Source organism: Solea senegalensis, unplaced genomic scaffold (genome assembly GCF_019176455.1).
Source record: "Solea senegalensis isolate Sse05_10M unplaced genomic scaffold, IFAPA_SoseM_1 scf7180000015790, whole genome shotgun sequence".
NCBI lineage: Eukaryota > Metazoa > Chordata > Actinopteri > Pleuronectiformes > Soleidae > Solea > Solea senegalensis.
Window position 1 is genome coordinate 73453 of NW_025321454.1, and position 19259 is coordinate 92711.

General features: G+C 41.7%; 4 protein-coding genes across 5 annotated transcripts; 1 reads left to right on the forward strand and 3 right to left on the reverse strand.

The window, feature by feature from the left end:
• On the reverse strand, positions 1-3159 carry LOC122762542 (calcium homeostasis modulator protein 5-like). The gene is made up of 2 exons (XM_044017748.1): positions 1331-3159; positions 1-789 (listed from the first exon to the last, which is right to left on the reverse strand). The coding sequence occupies exons 1-2, from the start codon at positions 1871-1873 to the stop codon at positions 400-402; spliced, it is 933 nt and encodes a 310-aa protein (XP_043873683.1). The 5' UTR covers positions 1874-3159; the 3' UTR covers positions 1-399.
• On the reverse strand, positions 3160-5332 carry calhm6 (calcium homeostasis modulator family member 6). Its single transcript, XM_044017747.1, has 2 exons — positions 4763-5332; positions 3160-3716 (listed from the first exon to the last, which is right to left on the reverse strand). The coding sequence occupies exons 1-2, from the start codon at positions 5276-5278 to the stop codon at positions 3282-3284; spliced, it is 951 nt and encodes a 316-aa protein (XP_043873682.1). The 5' UTR covers positions 5279-5332; the 3' UTR covers positions 3160-3281.
• Positions 5333-6231: 899 nt separating this feature from the next.
• cnot10 (CCR4-NOT transcription complex, subunit 10) lies at positions 6232-15787 on the forward strand. 2 transcript variants are annotated; one of them, XM_044017745.1, is made up of 19 exons: positions 6232-6428; positions 7942-8033; positions 8188-8349; positions 8883-9033; positions 9215-9351; positions 9594-9677; positions 9806-9889; positions 10131-10248; positions 10385-10534; positions 11835-12037; positions 12231-12352; positions 12550-12726; positions 12825-12905; positions 13013-13126; positions 14095-14225; positions 14310-14342; positions 14471-14598; positions 14927-15002; positions 15423-15787. In XM_044017745.1, exons 1-19 carry the CDS (start codon positions 6413-6415, stop codon positions 15563-15565), a joined length of 2202 nt encoding a protein of 733 aa, XP_043873680.1. In that variant the 5' UTR covers positions 6232-6412; the 3' UTR covers positions 15566-15787. The 2 variants fall into 2 exon arrangements, with proteins under 2 accessions (XP_043873680.1, XP_043873681.1); XM_044017746.1 differs by having other exon boundaries at positions 14474-14598.
• A 288-nt stretch (positions 15788-16075) lies between these two features.
• tcaim (T cell activation inhibitor, mitochondrial) lies at positions 16076-18292 on the reverse strand. The gene is made up of 5 exons (XM_044017749.1): positions 17999-18292; positions 17796-17887; positions 17463-17695; positions 17245-17376; positions 16076-16699 (listed from the first exon to the last, which is right to left on the reverse strand). Exons 1-5 carry the CDS (start codon positions 18132-18134, stop codon positions 16474-16476), a joined length of 819 nt encoding a protein of 272 aa, XP_043873684.1. The 5' UTR covers positions 18135-18292; the 3' UTR covers positions 16076-16473.
• Positions 18293-19259: the final 967 nt, after the last annotated feature.

The following is a 19259-nucleotide window of genomic DNA, read 5'->3' on the forward strand; positions in this document are numbered from 1 at the left end:
TTGTTTGCATTGTATTTTATTTTCTGCTGTAAGTAAAAATAAAACACGCAGAGGACATGTAACTGACATAAACTGGTTGCAATAATCACAAAATTACCCTGACTGTCACTTCCATAATAAAAAATGTTAAGTTAATAAGTTACTTTTCAAAAGACATTTCAAACACACTGTTAGGCATAGAGGAGTGCAAATACATACAGTGTTACAGAGGTTTAAATGAGTGGTTATGCCCCTTTTATGTACCGTAGAGGAGCAACATACCAGGAACAGCTTTCTGCAGTCTGACCTGCACTTTTGTAATCTCTGACCCAAAATTACAAGCAAAATACATTATGGACATTAATGTAAACTCCAGGAAGATAAGCTTAGAGAGACAACAATTAAATAGCCCCTTCCTCTCTAGGCCATCTCTATTCCATCCTCAAACTCAATGACAGGTCTCTTCTCTGGCATGAAGTCCCGGTCTGCCCTCTCCACATACCGCTGCAGAGTGCTGTAATACTGCTCACTCCTGGAAAAGGTATAGAGTTCAGAGATCTCCTCCCAAGCCTTGTGGTTTGGGAAAGGGAATGGAGCAGGGCTCTTGTTCTCAAAGAAGCTCTGCAGGTTTCTTTCTCCCAGCTTGGTAGCATAGTCCATAGCGAAGGTGTCAAAGAGGTCCTTCTCTTTCTCTGAGTAGCGCTTCCAGAACGTGAGCTGCAGGTAGCTGACTTTGGAGCGACAGTTTTTACAGCAGGTACCCATGAGGCCCACGATGGCGGCGGTAATGATGATACACCATCCCAGGATCTGTAGATGTAGAAGAATGACATGAATGTATTATATACTGGGCACTTTTTTTAGGTATTATGTGTACCTAATTAAGTGAGCGCTGTTGTCTTCTTGTGCTTTAGCCCATCTGCTTCAAGGTTTAATGTGTTGTGCATTCATAGTCTTCTGCATACCTTATTTTGTAACAAATGGTTATATATGTTAATGTTGCCTTTCTATCACTAGCAAATCATTTTCCTCGGACCGCAACACAGCATATTCACCCAGAGACATGCAGCTCACTGGATTTCCTCTTTTATGGAACATTCTGCAGATCATCTGGCACCAACAACCATATCACATTCAAAGTCACTTAAAGCAACTGAAGTAAGACCCGATGCCAAAAATAATATCTTGAGTCAGTACTCTGATATGGACAGTACATCTGATTAACAGGAGTTTGGTTTGATGTCGGGTCCCCCTTTGGCCTGGAGCCCTCAAAGTCTGATTGACAGCGTCAGTGAGCATAGGTTTGGGTTGCAGATTTCTACCTGCTAACACACCCAGGTGTGTGTCTCACCTGTGACTGGGCTCTGAGCATCAGCAGCAGCTCCATGCGCTCATCACTGGACAGTTTGGACCTATCACATGGTACTCGAGCCAGCTCCTCTCGACACTTCATTGTTTTGTTTTTACAGAACACATCCACGACCAGGTTGTCATCAAGACCACTGACAGCACACTCATAAAAGGTCCCGTTGAGCAGGGCCACAGAAAGCCACATTATAGGAGCAACACAAGCCCCGGTGAAGATGCTCACAAACACCCTGAGGCAGCCGAAGCAGTTCCCACGAGGGCAAAGCTTCATGGGGTTGAGGCAGCAGCCGGTGTAGAGCCTCCACAACCTGGTGCTGAAAAACAGACCAAAAACCAACAGCACTACAGCAGGGCCCAGCAGGAAAGTCAGCCCATAGGCGAAGTTCTGGTCATGGTTGCAGGGACACTGAAAGGCGACCATGGAGAAGACTCGCTCCCCACCTAAAGTCAGGAGAGCCATGAAGCTGTAGCCAATGGTAGCTTTCTGGTCCAGGAAGAAACGCAAGACAGTCTTGAAGTTATCCATGGTTCTGGTGAGGAGACACTCAGTGAGAACTTAACCCAAATGAAGGACAACAACAGGGAGCGAGAGCAGAATAAGTTGAGTGTTTGAGCAGCCTGCAGTCATTTCCTCCCCACTGCTCTTCAACAAGACAAAACACAATTGCCAAGCCTCTCTGTGCCCCTCCCTTAGACTGACACACTGTCTTCCCAGGCTCCTCCTTGAGTGAGTAGGGCACTTCCTCTTGCTCATTACCTCATTGCTCTGCAGATCTTCTCCAAAGGGAAGTCCCTGCTGCACAGCCAAATGTACAGCCCTTTTTGTCGGATCACATTACATCCCTCGTTTAGTAAAATCCTGTTAGTCTGGTTTCTAGATCACCAGTTTGTGTCTGCAACAGTGTCCTCCCCCTGTTTACATTTATTTTTGTGTGAAGGAATGTCATTGGCTCACAAATTTTAAAGCATCATTGCCTCTTACAGTTTATGCCAGGGTGTGATGGTCTCCTTTATCCAACCACTGACATATTTTTATCTACTAGGCCATTTTTGGTTCTAGTCTTACCGAGAGACCAACATTCTTGCTATATATTGTGGAAAAGATTGCTTTATTTGTATGATTTGTTCCAAAAGTCATCACTGCACTGGAGAAAAAAGGCGTTTCACTTTGCTGCTCCATCTGCTTTGAATCAATTGCATGAACAGCTGAATCTCAGACGGCATGGTCTCCCTGGATGCTTTCTAATTTAATGTGGATTCAGATTAATCTGGCTGTCGATGTTTTAGCCTCATTCTGTATTTTGTTCTTCCGTCAGACTAACTACTTGATATTTTATGATCTTTAAATTGCAATAACCCTGTTACTCAATGAAACATCAATGGTTTAATAAGCGTTATAATAAAATGTTGTAATAAAACACAAAATGGGTGTGACAACTCAGGTTGTTCCTCTCCTAAGAGGAATGGCATTTATTAATTTTGTCGTATTCTATGGAGAACCGGGCATTGTTGCAGAGACCGAGAAGCTGTGTTGTGTGGAGTGGGGAAGTGATCACATCCTCTTAGTGGTTTCTGTGTTCCATTCCCACAAGAGTGACTGCTTAGACACTCTGAGTGCATTACAGTTATCTGTGACACACACCATTATCTTTTGGTACTAACTGATGCTGTTGGTGGCATTTTCCGCAGTTTGCTGACCAGTGGTGAAGTCTACTTCAGTGATTTCCAACCTTTGAAGGGTTGAATCAATCCATGTTGTCCAAATGTAATGTAAAAATGAAAGTATTGTGAGGGGTACACTGATTTCTTTTTTGTTCAAGACAACTTCATTTATTTTCAAAAAAATTGATAAAAAAGTGTTTCAGGGGCAAACTGCGATTTGTGAATATGGGATATACAAATACCATTTGACTGATTGCTTGATGACTATAATCTCACACTGGAATGCTGCCATCATCTACAAAACCAAGAACAGCAGGATTGTCATCAGCAGCCTCACTTGACTTGACCGACATCATCCTCATCATCCCGTCGCCACACTCCATGGATTCCTCCACATAGCGATGCAAGGTGCTGTAGTACTGGCCTTTGGTGGTGAACTTGTAGAGGGTGGAGACCGTCTCCCAGTCCTTGTTGGAAGGAGTGATGATGGGCTGAGGCAGTGTCTGGTTAAAGAAACACTTCAGGTTCCTCTCAGCGAGCTCTTTGGCGTGTTTTTCCATATATGAATCAATCAGCTTGCACTCCTCCTGAGCATATGCCCTCCAGAACTTGAGCTGCAGATAGCTGATGGGAGACGCACAGCGAGCCAGACAGCTGATGAGCAGGTTGGACAACATGATGGACGAGATGAGCAGCCAACCCAAAACCTGTGGTCACCAGGAATAGCACACAGGTATAGTCAATGTTAACACAATTCAATTGAAATCCCTTGATATTTAACATACATGAAGAGCCAGTATTCAGTATCAGTGGTCCTCATAGTTTTTGTAACAAGTAACGCCTGAGAATATCAAATCCTTAGCTGACTTTGTTCGGCCTATTTACACCACTGTATTTTAATGTTGGCGATAATGAGTATAAAAAGTTTGAGAACTACTAATCTGATCTAATCTAACCTAATCTAATCAATATATGATTTATACTGGACTAGCAAATGTTAACTTTTTTGCCATTTTTACTTGACGATAGTACAAAAATAATGATGTCAACTATAGCTCTGTGACATCACCCTTTTCATAGTCTTTAACATTGACTGTATATACAAAGGATGTCATTTTCCAGTTTGCCCGAGGACAACTAGATGTAGGAATGTATTGAACAGCCTCCAGGGGGCGACTCTGCTGGATGCAAAAATAAGTCCATTTGAATGGACGTCTATGGCCTATTTCTCACTCGTTTTACAGCGTTCACAACATACAACACTTCCATGATCTTGAAATTGAGATCATGATCTCAATTTCAAATTCCGGGTCCTCTTCAATAGCACATGGTGCAACTTCCGGTTGCAAAACATGTCATTGCAGAATCGCAAATCTCAAGGCTTCACAACAGTCAAGAAACACAACATGTGTTTGAAAAAGGGAGACTACTTAAGCAGGCAGTTGCTTGGGGCCCTGAGCTGAGAGTGCCCCCCCAAGATCAGATAGAAGTCAGCAATAACAACAGTTTTTCAGAATCCTGTTAAATTCTATGATGTACATAAGATTACAAATACACCATGGTTGGAAACCCCCTAACTATGTCTCCAGGTTTCTTCTGCGGGGGTTGAAAAACACCCCTGGTTGTGGTGAATAGAATGTCAAGATCTTTTGAGAAGGGTAAATATATAGTGTAGGTACAGTTCTGCAAGAAGGAACATTTTCCTTGTCAGAAAATAAGTATTAGAGGAGGAAGTACAACATACAGCACTGACCTGAGACTCAGCTCGCAGGGCAAGCAGGACATCTCTCGCTTGCGTCTCACTGCTACAGGGGAACTTCTGCAGGTCCTTACACTGAGATTTTGTTTCATTACACAGATACTTGATGTATACCCTGGTTCCAGTCCGCAAACATTCATAGTATTTACCACTGAGCAGAGCAACAGCAATCCAGCTGGCAGGTGCCACCATTGCCATGGTGCTGATCTGGAAAAGGATGACCACTGTGGTTCTCAGCTTCTTCCAGCGACACAGCTTGGCTTTTTGCTGGCACAGACCTGTCAGCAGCTTCCACGTCTTCTTGTTTACGATGTAACCCAGTAGCATCAGAGCCAGAGCGGGCACCAGCAGGAACACCATGCCATATATGAAGTTCTGACCATTGCAGGGACAACTGAACACTGCTGAGGAGAAGATCTGCTCCCCTCCTGCTGTTAGCAGAGCCAACAACCCGCAACCAAGGTTGGTCTGTTTGTTGGCGATGTTAAGAACTGTTTTAAGCTTGTCCATCTCAGACCACTGCAGCAGAGTATCTGCTTCACAGTTGTGCTTTCACTTCCACTGTCTCTCAGCTGACTTTTGTAACCACCCACCCAACCACCAGCAAGCAGAGGTGTTAGTTCTGTGTAACCCTTATCTGACAGGAAGCCACAACAGTGGCTCTGTGTTTGAGTCACAACACCTTCTTCATCTGCCCCCATTTTAGGGGTCATTAAATTACATTCATTTGCCTTCTCGACGGCCTTTAAACAAGTTTATTCACACTCTCTTTCAATTATTAATGTGTTCACTTCAAGTTTCCATCTCCATTTACTCTCCGAGTCTTTGTTTTCAAAATAGCATTGCTGTGCTCCAAAGCAGTGTTTCCACAACTTTCTATGTGGGAACCATTTTTTTAAAGGTTGCAAACACTCATGACCCAATAAATGTGTGCATTAGCAACACATTTTTAGCCATATCTCTAACAGCTTATATATTTTTTTGAATTGGTGAACTTCTATATTAAATGGTAGTATTAATGTATAATATGTAGGGATGCAACAATTATTTGACAATTATTTTGATAACTGACTATTTGTTTTGAGTATTTTTTCAATAATTAAAACTAAGTGTTCTGAATATTTTATAGTTTACTTGCTCCATATAAGAAATACATCTTTAAAGTTGAATCATTTTGGTTAGTGGACAAAACAAGACATTCGAGAACATCATAATTTCCATGTTTGGGAAACACATTTTCTGACATTTTACAGACCAAACAAATATTTGATTAATCTAGAAAATAGTCGACAGATTAATCAATTATATATAAAATAAATATTCATTAGTTGCAGCGCCCTATTATATGTATATTTGTCATTTTACCATTCATTGGCCACGTTCTTAAAACTTGCACTTCTCTTTTCTGCCGTGTCCTGGAGGGTGCGGTGTTGCGCTATAACGCGAAGGTTGTACATCGTCACCGTCCACCGAAGAACACTCTGTTTAGAGCGGACCACAGATCGCCTACTGTGTGTAACACTGAAAATTTACCTTTCTCTCTATATTTTTCAACATTTCTACTGCCCGCCAACGGAGTTCACTTGAATTTAAACCTTAAGTGTAAATACTTGGTTCATAACTGTCCCCAAGAAGGAGCCAGACATGGCAGAAACTGCAGGTGAGTGTATGCTAACGCTAGCTGTGTAGCAAGCTAGGGTCATTTAGAACTAGCTCCAACCAAAACATGTGCTGTTCAGTGACGTTCATCAGATAAATACGTGGTTTATGTCGTTGCATAGACTCGACATTGTGACGTTAATGTGGTCACCAGATGGTGCTGTGCTCTTCTGTCTCCCTTCTTTTCAGCGCCTGTTAGCGTAGCCGGGTTGCGTGTCCTGCCCCTCATTCAATCTCGAACATCACTTTGACTTAGAGGCATTATTATATAATATAAGAGAGAATTCTCCTCAGCAGAGACCCAGAACATCGTAATAGTATCCTCGTGGCGTTATGATTTAGTGCATATACGCAATACTTAGAACATGTCAATTAGTGTATATGTTTAGGAATTATACACTCAACAACATTATCGTTAGGTTTTATATGTACTTCACATAGTGGCTGGTGAGGTCTTCTGGTGCTGTGGTCCATCTTGGTCAAGGTCTGATGTGTTCAGAGATGGGTTTTCCTCGTATCTTGGTTGTAACTATTAGTTATATGAGTTGCTGTTGCCTTTTTTTAAATGTCAAACCAATCTAGCCATTTTCTTTTGACCTCTGGCATCAACAAGTAATGTATTTCCCATAGAACTTACTCTCTGGATAATTACTCTCTTTCTAACCATTCTCTGTAAATTCTAGGCATGATCATGTCTGAAAACCCCCATAAATCAGTAGTTTCTGAAACTGCTTAAAGGCACAGAGTTGCTGCCAGTTGATTTACTTTAATAGAAGGTAAATTTGAAGAAGAGGCTGATGAGTGTAAACAAGCAGTATCATTTAAAAAAGAAGCGCTTTCTCCTGTAAATTGATTCATTTCTAGGGGTAGAAGTTGCATATTTCAACCAAATGAATACCTTTGGCAGTGCAACATAGTGGTCAAGTGAGTTCCTGACAGCATCTGATAAAAATTGCCGGCAATCCAAGGTTTCCAAGGACTGGTTAGCATGCCGCAGCATGCCAGTGTTCAGTGAGTCAATAAAATCCTCACCACTGTCTGAATTTTAAGTTGCAGATAATGAAAGTAAACATGTTGAGCAAGACTCATTAAATATATAAATATATTTAAACATTTAACAATGAGCATTGTAAAATACACTGATTCATTTTAGGAAGAAATTAAGTAAATTAAAGTTTTGTTAACTAGAGTAAGTAAATTAAGTTTTGTTAGCCAAAGTGCATTTACCATCTTTAGGAGTACTGTTGCAGACCATAATCATGTCTTTATGGCCACAGTTAACCATCTTTCAATGGCTCGTTCCAGCAGGAAGTCACAAAGCAAAATACAGTGACTCAAACTGGTTTGAGAGTAAAAGGAGTATGTGTTGTGTCATGTTCTTAATAAATGGGCCACTGACTGTAGATTGTGTCTTCATAGTCAGTCATCCACTGCTCATCCACATTAATACAAAATACCATGTTGATGATGAATGTTTTATAATTTTGATATTTGCTGTCTTTTTTGTAATTAAGAACAAAATGAGGCGAAGCATGACGGCTCATCATCCCCTGGAGTGACAGACCAAGAGAAGCAAATGGCTGCCAGTGCATATGAAGCGTTTTCGGTAAATTCTGTTCTTTCTCTACTAACAATCATGGCTGTTTTTTGCGGGAAGACTTGAATATCTATATTTATGCATTGTGCAAACACACTGTTAAAATGATTGTTTTGTAAAATCCAGATTTATATGGTGAAACTAAGTTTTTTGTTTCTCACAGACTGGGAAATATGATGAGTCTCTCAAGCACCTTCAAGCACTGCAGGAGCTCAACAAAGAAGACTACAAGATCGCATTGAACAAGGCTGTGGTAGATTTTTACAAAAGTGGTCAGTCTACCACAGGGACTCTGAAGCAGACTCTAATCATAATGAAGAACCAGGTAACTGATAGAAATGGGTTATGTTTTTCTCATGCTTTCATTTCAATTTTAAATTATTTCCAATTGAACACTGTTAGATCTTTTTTTGATCCAATAATGATTGGACAAGACTTGATAATTCCATGACAGCCTAACATCCAGGTCTGCAGATTTGTTTGTTACTTTGCCATCTATGGTGTCGAACCAGAAATAGTTCCAATGCTTTTCAGATGCTGTGGTATCAGTTTAATTTGATTGTGTCCTCCATTGTCAATGCAAAACAACATTACTGTCTCCCTTTGATGAGCAAAAAAGGCATAGAAAGGGTCAAGCTCCGTGATGTGCTTCGATGCTGTTTATTTTGTACTCAAATGGGTTTTTGTGGTTTGAATTTGCCATATCATCTATGACTGCACCAGGTTAGAGAGAGATCCTAATGTGTAGCATTAGTCCTTGGAAATGATTCAGCAAATCAGTAGCGATGTCTTGCTCAACTCCTACACAAGAGTTTGCTCCTGCATGATGACATCACACATAATGTCTTTATCTTCCAGGTTCACACATCAGCAGAAGAAGTGGATGGGCTGGATGACGTTGAAAACAGTTTGCTGTACTATAATCAGGCCATCATCCACTATCATATGAGACAGTACTCTGAAGCCATCTCCATAGGAGAGAAGCTGTACCAGTTCCTGGAACCGTTTGGTATGTGGTGGTCAAGTGAATGGATTTACAAAAGTCTGCTGTTTGTGTGATTGGCAAATCATCATCAATGTCAAAAGTAGTATAGGTTTAGATTGCTTCATAGTGCAGGTCTCACTTTTCTTGGTCATCATGTGTCAGTCTTGAGTTTGCCATGCAGTCATTGTGTTATTTGTCCTCAAAGAAAAGTTTGCTCAGGCCGTCTGTTTCCTGCTGGTGGATTTGTACCTGCTCACCTTCCAGCCAGAGAAGGCCCTCCACCTGCTGGCTGTGCTGGATAAACTCTCTGTACAAGGGAGCAACAAGAACGGCAAAGGAGATGTAAGTACCCGACTGCACCACAGTAGAGGTGAAAGAAAATCTCATACTACCTGTTCATTCTCTGACTATTACTCCAAAACTCAGATATTTTGTTTCACCTGACATAAAAGAATAATCGAAATGGTCGGAAAAAAAATCTCCCATCAGCTGCGCTCTGTATGCTACAACATGGAATAATTTCAGTAGGTTTTTGTAGTTGTTCTGAAACTATCTAAAGTTGTTTTTCTCGTGTTTGATAACAGAACAACAGTTCAAACAAAGAAGGTGCTAGTCAGAAAGCAGAGTTCACAGCCATGAATGAGGCAGCCAAATCAAAGATGCACCAGGTAAGAGCTGACTCTAATGCCTTGGTTCACCAAGCAGTACAGTGCACTTCAGCTCGCCATGTACCGCTTGGTGGAATCTGCTTCTGTTTCAGCCTTCTTTATGTTGACTCTGTCTCTTTCTTTTACAGTACAAAGTGAGAGCTTACATTCAGATGAAGTCATCGAAGGCCTGTAAAAGAGAGATCAAATCGGTGATGAACACAGCGGGGAATGTGAGTCATCATTACATTGTTCAGACAGTCGGTGCGTTTACATGCATGTTAAAAGTCAGATATTTAGTCGGACAAAGACAATAATTGAAATAAAATTTAACTGTTCTTAGTTGGACTAACATACATGTAACATGTCATCATACTAATTAAAATGACTGTGACATCGTTTTTGTAATCGTCTTCCTGATAAAAAGAACAGTGCATACTGTCTCTCTGACCTGTTCTCTGTCCCCTTCTTCAGTCCGCGCCCTCACTTTTCCTCAAGAGTAATTTTGAGTACCTGAGAGGAAACTACCGGAAAGCAGTGAAGCTGTTGAATAGCTCCAACATTGCAGAGCATCCTGGTCCCATAAAGACAGGTGACAACTACTGTTCCTTTCATGATCAAGGACATTCTCTGTTACAGTCTCACAGCTAGTGGTTTGATTTGACAGTGGCAGTTTATTTTTGTGCTTGTTGATGGATTGTGCATGTGTCCTGTTTTTTCACGTTCAGGAGAATGTGTCCGATGTATGTTCTGGAACAACCTGGGCTGCATCCACTTTGCAATGGGGAAACACAACCTAGGCATTTTTTACTTCAAGAAGGCACTGCAAGAGAACGATAACACCTGCGCACAGCTGGGAGACGGCGGCAACGGCCAAAGTAGGTCACAGCAAACACTGAATCTGCTTTCAAGTGATACTAATTCATGTAATCAAGTCTCCGTCTCCTTTTGCTCCTCCACAGAGGACAACCCCTTTTATTCATGTGGGGTTATTTCTAGGGACGTCCCAAACCCGAACTAAAGTGTCAGATAGGAGCTGATCTGGGCATCAGATCGAGGATTAACCCGATTTACACCAGTGGCATGTATTTCGTGTAGTGTAACCTGTGTTTTATAATAGTGGGTTTAGTGGCAAATGTGAACTAAATTTAAAAGCCACCCAAAGTCTTTCCTATGGCCTTGACTCATAGGTACTGTTTCAATTCCTCAATCACCAAGGCAAGGGAGAGTTATGTAAAGGGTTTGCACATTTATTTTCACTTCCCATACATCCAGGTTACATTTCCATCCACATATAATAATATATATATTCAAGCCTCTCTTGGATCAACAACACATAGAAATATTCCCTTGATGTTCCAGGTTGTGAATGATGATCTATTGATTTAACAGTAACATAACGGTCAAAAAACCTTTTTACATAGTGCAGCTTCTAATGGACACGTCAACCAACCCAAAATGCTCAAAATTGTCCAGGACATACTTCCCTATCCCTCTATCTGTCGTGGCTGTCAAAAGTATCAAAGTGTCCACAGTACCCTTTATTTAATGCACAAAGCCACATTCCTTTCCTTGCAGGAATATTAAGAATATTTACATAAGGCCAACTGTTAACCACTTTTAACTGTTCACAAATTACACTGTAACAAGCAGTAATCCTGCATTAATCACTCAAAGTAACCCTGAAATAAAATAACTAAATTCTGGCTTCTACAGTGGGAATATTTTATTATGATGCTTTTTTTCCCGCTTGCTTGTGTTTACAACAACAATTTTGTGTGTGTTTTTTTAAATATAAATGCTGTGGTATCAAACCACCTGTTCAGCACATTTGTGTCACAGTTTAACACAAACACAGCAATGGTTCATAGAGCTAGTGACACAACTTTCTCTAGCAGCGGTACCTGCAGTGCCACAACAGCAGCAGTGCAGACGTAAACGGGCAAATCTATTCTTCTTTCTCTACATTTCAGTCAATTTATTTTATTGGCAGTGATCATTAAAAACACTGCAGCTTTTTTTATCTAGGCATATACAAATATCGGGTCAGTACATGGTATCAGTAGATGCCCAAAGAGTAAAAAGTACACATCAGCAGCCAAAACTGCTGACCCCTAGTTATTCCATTTTACAGATGTTGGTCCCCAAAGGTAACATGTACCTCTTTATGTTCTGCAGCTAAGAAGTTCACAGGCATCCCCATGTGTGCTCTACTAGCCAACAAGCGCTACGAGCTGCTCTATAACTGTGGGATTCAGTTGCTCCACATTGGCAGGCCACTGGCAGCCTTTGAGTGTCTGATGGAGGCGGTGCAGGTTTACCACTCCAACCCTCGGCTGTGGTTACGGCTCGCTGAGTGCTGCATCGCAGCCAACAAAGGGGTAGGGCTTCACTCGTGTTTGCCTGCTATCAAAATAACTTTCATAATGAAGGAGTTTTTGTCCTTTTTTGTCATATTTTGTTCAGTGTTCAATAGATTTTAAGACGTTTTTTGTTGTCGTTGATGTCATTTTTCCACTGTACATACATGTAGTTTTGTGAACAGAATTTGAATAAATTTTTTCATGTCTCCAGGGCTCAGAGCAGGAGAGCAAAGGTTTACCTTGTAAAAAAGGTATAGTTCAGTCTATTGTCGGACAGGGCTACCATCGCAAGATTGTTCTGGCATCACAGTCAGCCCAAAACACCATCTACAGGTCGGTATCAATGCTGGGGTTTAATCCCCATGTATTGTGGTTTGTTACTTGTTACTGATTTTAAATTAAGTTTGAGCAAAAATTGAAAAACACAACATGCACACAACATTTCATTGTGCAAATATGTGGTGTTTTGTACATATCTGTGTCACTGTGTTTGTTGACCGTTGATTTACTCTGTGTGTCTGTTTGTACAGTGAGGGTCAGTCCGCAGCAATCCCAGTAGCCAGTATGGAGTTTGCAGCCATCTGCTTGAGGAACGCTCTGCTGCTGCTGCCTGAACACCAGCAGGTGGACACCAAGACAGACGTTTCCAAGAGCTTCAGTCAGTCAGGAAGCACAGAGAGCGGCAGCGAGAACAGTGATGCGTGCAGGTCAGGTTTTTTTGTTTTTTTTGTTAATCATCTCATTCACAGACACTGTCAGACACAGAGAAGGATGTGTGTTCTGATGAATGTTGTTGATTTTGCAGTGGGAAAGGTCAGGAGGCTGATAAATTCTTGTCTGCAGCTCCATCATCTCCTCTCAGAAAACAGGAGATTGAAAATCTCAGGTAATGAAACGTCTTTTTCTCTTGCCACCTCAGTGAACTGAGACATCATATAGATCACAGGGATTCTCACAGAGAGCCGTTAATAATATAAGCTGTTACATTTGCAGGTGCTCCATCCTGGCCTGTAGTGCTTATGTGGCTCTGGCACTCGGAGACAACCTGATGGCTCTGAACCATGCTGAGAAACTGCTCCACCAGACCAAGGTGTCTGGATCCCTCAAGTAAGTGCTGGGCCTGTTTCTTAAACATGTTCTGCTTTTCTATCACTAAAGCCTTTTCAAACTCCCAAGTACAGTTTATTTTATTTGTAACATTGGTTAAAAAAAAAAAAATTCTTGGTCTCAGAAGCCATGCAAAATTTGCTGTGTGCTCTGCTGCTGTCAAAGCTCTTCCTGAGCAACACTTATTACTTGGTCTTGTGCTATTTTTTTGATTGAGAGTTCCCATTAGAGCTGCAACTAACGATTATTTTCATAATCGATTAATATGTTGATTTATTTTCTCGATTAATCGATGAATCATTTGGTCCATAAAATATCAGAAAACCTTAAAAAATGTTGATTGGTGTTTGTCAAACCTGGAAATGATGATGTTCTCAAGTCTTGTTTTGTCCACAAACCAAAGTGATTCACTTTTAATGATTTCTTTGTTATCCAGTGCAAAGAAATGAAGAAAATAGTCACATTTAAGAAGCTTAAACAATTGGAAATGTTGTTTTAATCATGAAAAAAGCTTCAAACCGATTATTAAAATAGTTGTCGATTAATTTAGTAATCAATGAATAATCGATTCATTGTTTCAGCTCCAGTTCCCATGGTCCTTGAAGTCCTTGAATGTTTGTGAATTTGAAAAATGAAAGTAGACGCCATGGGCCAAGTGGCTTTAAAGTTGCCCTTCCACCATAAGCTGTGTCAGCACCTTTGGTCCTTTTAATTTGAGGAAATTAGAACATCCTTGAAATGACCTTGAATTTGACGTCAACCAAGGTGTGTGAACCCTGGAGACCCCTAGTGGCAGAAACTACACAACTGTGCTTATAAAGTGGCTAAAATGTGTTCCTTGTGTTGCATAATTTCAGCATACTGGATGAACTACAGTGAATTAATCAGGCTTCATTATGAACTCTAAAGGTTTGGTCTGAAACATTGAATGAGCTGATCGTCTTCGTCCTGCTCTGCTGTGTTCTCAGGTTCCTGGGTCACCTCTATGCTGCTGAAGCTCTCATCTCCATGGACAGGATCTCTGACGCCATCGCTCATCTCAACCCAGAGAATGTCAGTGACGTGTCAGTGGGAGTGTTGAGCAGTGAACAAGACCAAGGTCTGTGCGTTTCAATCCTGACACAACAAAAAAATCCAATGTAGTCTCCAATTTCATTTCTGAAACAGTTATTTCTGTCAACAGGGTCTGACAAAGGAGACGAGCCTGTGGAGTCCTGTGAGTTAACTTTGTTTAAACCTGGAATGTTTGACAAAAATATTGCATATGTCACAGATGTTACTTCAAAATGTCCTCCTTATTCTCTCCTTATTCCTGTGTGTGTGTGTGTGTGTGTGTGTGTACAGCAGGGAAGCAGACTCCTCTGTGTTACCCCAGCAGTGTGACATCAGCACGGGCCATGATGCTCTTCAACCTTGGCAGTGCCTACTGCTTGAGGAGCGAGTATGACAAGGCCCGCAAGTGCCTGCGTCAGGTAACCAAGTCAACAGCAACATGACTCCAGCAGATCATAGAAACACAGTGATGTTTTTAATTATTCAAATGTGGCAAAGTGGTTAGTAACACATTTTCTTATGGGGGGGAGTCAGAAGAGATTTTTTGACCCAGACTTTAAGCTCCAAACTTTTGTCTGCATCCAGGTGTGCATTTGTGTTAACAGAAAGCATTTTCTTCTCCTCTGAAGCGATTTGTTTTTTTTTTTTAGTTGATTGAGCTTGCAAAAATGTTGTTTGACTTTAACAGCCTCTCTTTTTTTAAATAATTTAGTGCTCATCCACTTGTGATTTGTGTATTTTCTTTAGGCTGCATCGATGGTGAACTCCAAGGAGATTCCACCTGAAGCCATCTTGCTGGGAGTTTACTTAGAGCTACAGAACGGTCAGAACTCACTCTCACACTCTTGTTTGCACAAGCCCTTTCAGTCTTTTCTGATGTCAGCTATCCCTCCTACGATGGAGTATGAGGGCTGTACTGAGGGAAAGAAACATGATTTAAGCTTTTGAGAATAGGGTGTTTTCCAGACCTCAAAGTCTGGAATTTTGTGTAAACATCTTGGAAAAAGTGTAGCGTAGAGTCAGATTTTGTTGGAGTGACATCCAATCAAAGCTCATGTTACGTCATTCTGAAGCTAGGAAGTAAACATCTCACTTGATCAAAGGTTTGTGAGTTAAAATGACCAGCAGGGTTCCCATGGGGTCCTTCAACTCCTTGAAAGTTTATGAATTTGAAAAAAAAGTTTTTTTTGACATTTCGGTAAATAGGTCTCCCTTATTTGTTTACTGTGTCTTGTGTCCTCAGGAAACACCGAGCTGGCTCTGCAAATCATTAAACGCAACCAGCTGCTGCCCACAGCCGTCCAGAGGGTGTCGCCAGACTCTCGCAAGAAACCTGTCCAGCCTTTCCAACTGTCCTCATCCTTCACACAAGTTCAGCGCAAATGATCCTCTTATGAACCCGCCCTCACTACACACACACACCTGATATTTATAAAGCTGCTTCCCCTCGGCATCGTGAGCTGTATGAAATGTAGGAGTTTGCTTGCTGATGAGAGAGGAACTTACACTGCAGTGGTTTCCAAGGACTGAGACCGGCTGACTTTTTATTTCCATTAGAACACGGAATCTGTGTTGTCCAAACAATGAAAATAAATTTTATTTACTGTATTAAGTCTCCTATCTGTTAAGTACCTATATTTTCTTTTTTGCCAGGTGAGCTGTGGAAGCAACAGCTGATGTTTTACATGTTTATAATGCAGGTCAAAACTAACCTGTCCTTCAAGAGGCTGTTTGTTTTGCAGGACAGTTTATATCACGTTTTAAAAAGAGCAAATATATGAGGTGCTAATTTCTGATGTTAACAAAAAGCTTCAAAAGAAGGGCTGTTCAGGTCACTCACCAGTCGGAGGGGAAACTTCCAGCCCTGTCTCTCAAATGTGTCATTAACAGATTGTATATTTAACAGAACCGTAATTTATTTCTCTCTCAGTGCACTTCACATAACATTAATGGTTTTTCAAACCGAAACAAAGATTGTGACCCTGAAAACGGCTTCAGTGCTGGAGCAGCTTTGAGTCCATTACAAGGCACAAAAACACTGATACACAGTTCAACGGAAGGAATTGACGTCTTCCTCTTCTTACACTTGAATTATTTTGTGACCTCTAGGAAGAGCTAACCCAACCGCTGTCCTCAACTGACTGTTCACTTCTTATTAGTAAGATAAAGTGCTACTTAATGGAAGAGTCCACACTGGTCAGCTTTAATGCAGCACTTCCTCTGAGTTTGAAAAGTTGTGACGTCACATCTAAGAATCCACCTCTGGACTGAGTTATGTCCTGCTCTCGCAGGGCTCAGCTCTTCGAGTCCCAGGGGACACACACGTCCCCGTCCTGCATGACAGAGTAGAAGTGAGAGACACAGATATGGAGGCCCTGCATGAGGGGGGAGCGCTGGTCCAACAGTCTTTTACAGCACATAATCATTTGACTGGAGCTGACGCTGGGCTCCTTAGTCAGACTCCTCAGAGACAGACTGTGGACACACTGCTTCACCACTGCCTCCTCCTCCACCTGCAGCCTGGACACACACACAAAGATCAGTCAACCATGAACCACTGAGGTCAGAGCTGTGATGACGTACAGCAGCTGTTGTTTTCTCTGGCATCTGTATTTTCACACACATAATTTTTATGTTCAGGAGAGAACACGTGGCTTAAATCAGCTCTGATAGCTGACGTAATGGGACAGAAACAATACAGTGAGCTTTTGAGATACCGAAAATAAGCTTCACAACCAGTGGTTTTGCAGCACAGCTTCACAGCATGAGTTTATCCAATTTGTTTCTGATTTTGAGATTCAGACTGTCAAACTCACTCATTGTTTACCACTTTATCCTGCACATGAGGGTGACAGGGTGGCCACAGCATAATAGAAAACAACCACTCACTGTCACACTCCCATCTATGGTCAACAAGAGTGTCCAGATCACCTCTGCATGTTTATGTGGGAGAGTGGGAGGCAACAAGAGAACCCAGAGAAACCCCCCCCACACACACACACACACACACACACAGTCACACACAGAAAGAACAGGCAAACTCTACAATAAAACATTTGACTCACTGGATTCTGCGTTGTGTGCACTGTCTGGCCTCGGGGGCGTGGCTCTGGAGGAAGACCTGCAGCTTGGGAGAGTCACAGTTTGTCGGGATGATAAAGTGTCCCATTTCATGAAGAGCAGGCTTAGAGCGGTCACTGCGATTGACACAAACAACACTTTATTAAGTGGAAAGCGCACAGAACGCGAGAATGTGTTTTGAGGCACGACAGTGACTGCTCACTTCTCCAGTGACATGGTGAGACCCTGCAGGCTCCTGGGGTGCAGGCGGAGATTTCGGGACATCAGGGTCTTATGGAAGGTGCTGAGGGTGCTGTAGTGTTCTGTGATGGGCTGAACTGGACCCAGCCTATCCAGGTGGACCACCTGAACGCCGCCCAGCAGGAAACTGATCCTCTCCTTCAGCCAGTCTGTCTGCTGCTGCAGGCTGCGATAGCTGGGCAGCTGCTGGAGGAGCTGAAGATACAAGCAGTGAGGTCTCAGCCTTACTCTTTTACATAAACCAAAGTGAATTGAGCTGAAATAAAACTGTGACAGCAGAAGCTCTGCGGCGTACTTTGGTCCACTGATGATGAACGTCCATGGTCCCCAGCATCACGTGTCCAGAGGCGTTCATACCCGACTGGTCAGAAAACACCACAGTGTGTCCTGCAGAGAAGGTGGAGCAGGTTAAAGGGGAAGTTCACCAGTTTGTCTTCTTCTTCTTACTATTATTATTATATAGGCAACATTGACAGTAAAGAGATGTGGACTCTGTACCTTGAAGAGTGATGAGGGCCTCAGGATTCTGCTGAGAAAGGCGGCTCAGGCTCTGGAGCTGACAGCACCTGTGGGCTACTCCCCAGCTGCGCTGCCATCTGCATACACAGGGTAACACACTGTAGGCATGCATCATGGTTCTATACACATTTTTACTAGTTCCATTTTTGGTGCTATTGTGATCAATAATTCCATAACAGATCCTTAAAGATTACTTCCAGAAAATGCAACAGGCAACAGATTCTCTTCATACCAGGTACAGAATATAGCACTTTCTAACTTTATCTAACTTTAAAGGCCACATAGACCGGAAGCTCCAATTAACGCTGCATTTGTGTGTGTATATGCGTCATTACCTCGTTTATGAAACCCTAAAGTTTCAGAACAAACAGTTCAGCCGAGAAAATAGGGTTTTATGGTTTTCCTGGGCTCATATATGTGCGATACAAGCATTCGATGTCACCTTTAATATCTTGTTTATTTTTACGTGCTTTTATTTATATTTATGTCTAAGTGTTCTACGGAGTAGAACGACAGAAGGTTTATCAGAAAAGTGAAGATGTCAGGATACTGCAGGTCTGTAATAATAATCTCTGTGTGACCTGAGCTCTGATGACTTGAAACCAGTGGTGGTATTTTTGCAGGAGCTTTTCCTGCCATGCCGGAGCTCTAACTGGCTTTTCCACTTCTATTACTCTGCATACAGGTCCCTCATTAATTAATCACATTATTGTTCTATCCATCCTGCAGCTTTAATTCACTTTTAGTACCAATTACCACCTGAGAAAATATTGAGTTCTCGGAGTAACACCATTATTATTACCAAGTTACCAATGTTAGTGGTGTCATGGGACTAGAGTAAACAGGCAAAGTCCTAATGAAACTACCTGCATTGGACCAGCAAGATTACACAGTCAGGTAGACCATAGTTAGGCCTGGGCAATGATGTCAAAATATTGTAAACAGCAATATGCCAAAATTAGTTTGTTTTCTGTCCATACAGAATTTGAATTAGGAACCAAATTTGGTCAGGGTACTAAAGTATAATCCATAACTAAAATATAAAAATACGGGAACACCTTTTCCTTTTTTGTATTGAACCAAATACGGAAAAACAGATTTTGCTCTCAGCATCAAAAAATGAAAAAAAAAAAAAACTGAAAAAAACAAAACCAAATAACGGCCTAAATTTCCTTTTTTTTGTTTTTGTTTCTCATTTATTGATATGACGGCGGACAGACCGAAAGCGGAAGTGGCATGT

Coding starts and splice junctions, on each gene's coding strand:
- LOC122762542 (XM_044017748.1), bottom strand. CDS start 1,873: ATGGATAACTTCAAGACTGTCTTGCGTTTCTTCCTGGACCAGAAAGCT. Junction 790..1,330: donor TGCTCAGAGCCCAGTCACAG/GTGAGACACACA, acceptor CTACATCTACAG/ATCCTGGGATGGTGTATCAT.
- cnot10 (XM_044017745.1), top strand. Junction 10,249..10,384: donor TCCTGGTCCCATAAAGACAG/GTGACAACTACT, acceptor TTTCACGTTCAG/GAGAATGTGTCCGATGTATG. Junction 14,599..14,926: donor CCCGCAAGTGCCTGCGTCAG/GTAACCAAGTCA, acceptor TATTTTCTTTAG/GCTGCATCGATGGTGAACTC.
- tcaim (XM_044017749.1), bottom strand. CDS start 18,134: ATGATGCATGCCTACAGTGTGTTACCCTGTGTATGCAGATGGCAGCGC. Junction 17,888..17,998: donor GGCCCTCATCACTCTTCAAG/GTACAGAGTCCA, acceptor CCTTCTCTGCAG/GACACACTGTGGTGTTTTCT. Junction 17,696..17,795: donor TTCATCATCAGTGGACCAAA/GTACGCCGCAGA, acceptor TTGTATCTTCAG/CTCCTCCAGCAGCTGCCCAG.
- calhm6 (XM_044017747.1), bottom strand. CDS start 5,278: ATGGACAAGCTTAAAACAGTTCTTAACATCGCCAACAAACAGACCAAC. Junction 3,717..4,762: donor CCCTGCGAGCTGAGTCTCAG/GTCAGTGCTGTA, acceptor TGGTGACCACAG/GTTTTGGGTTGGCTGCTCAT.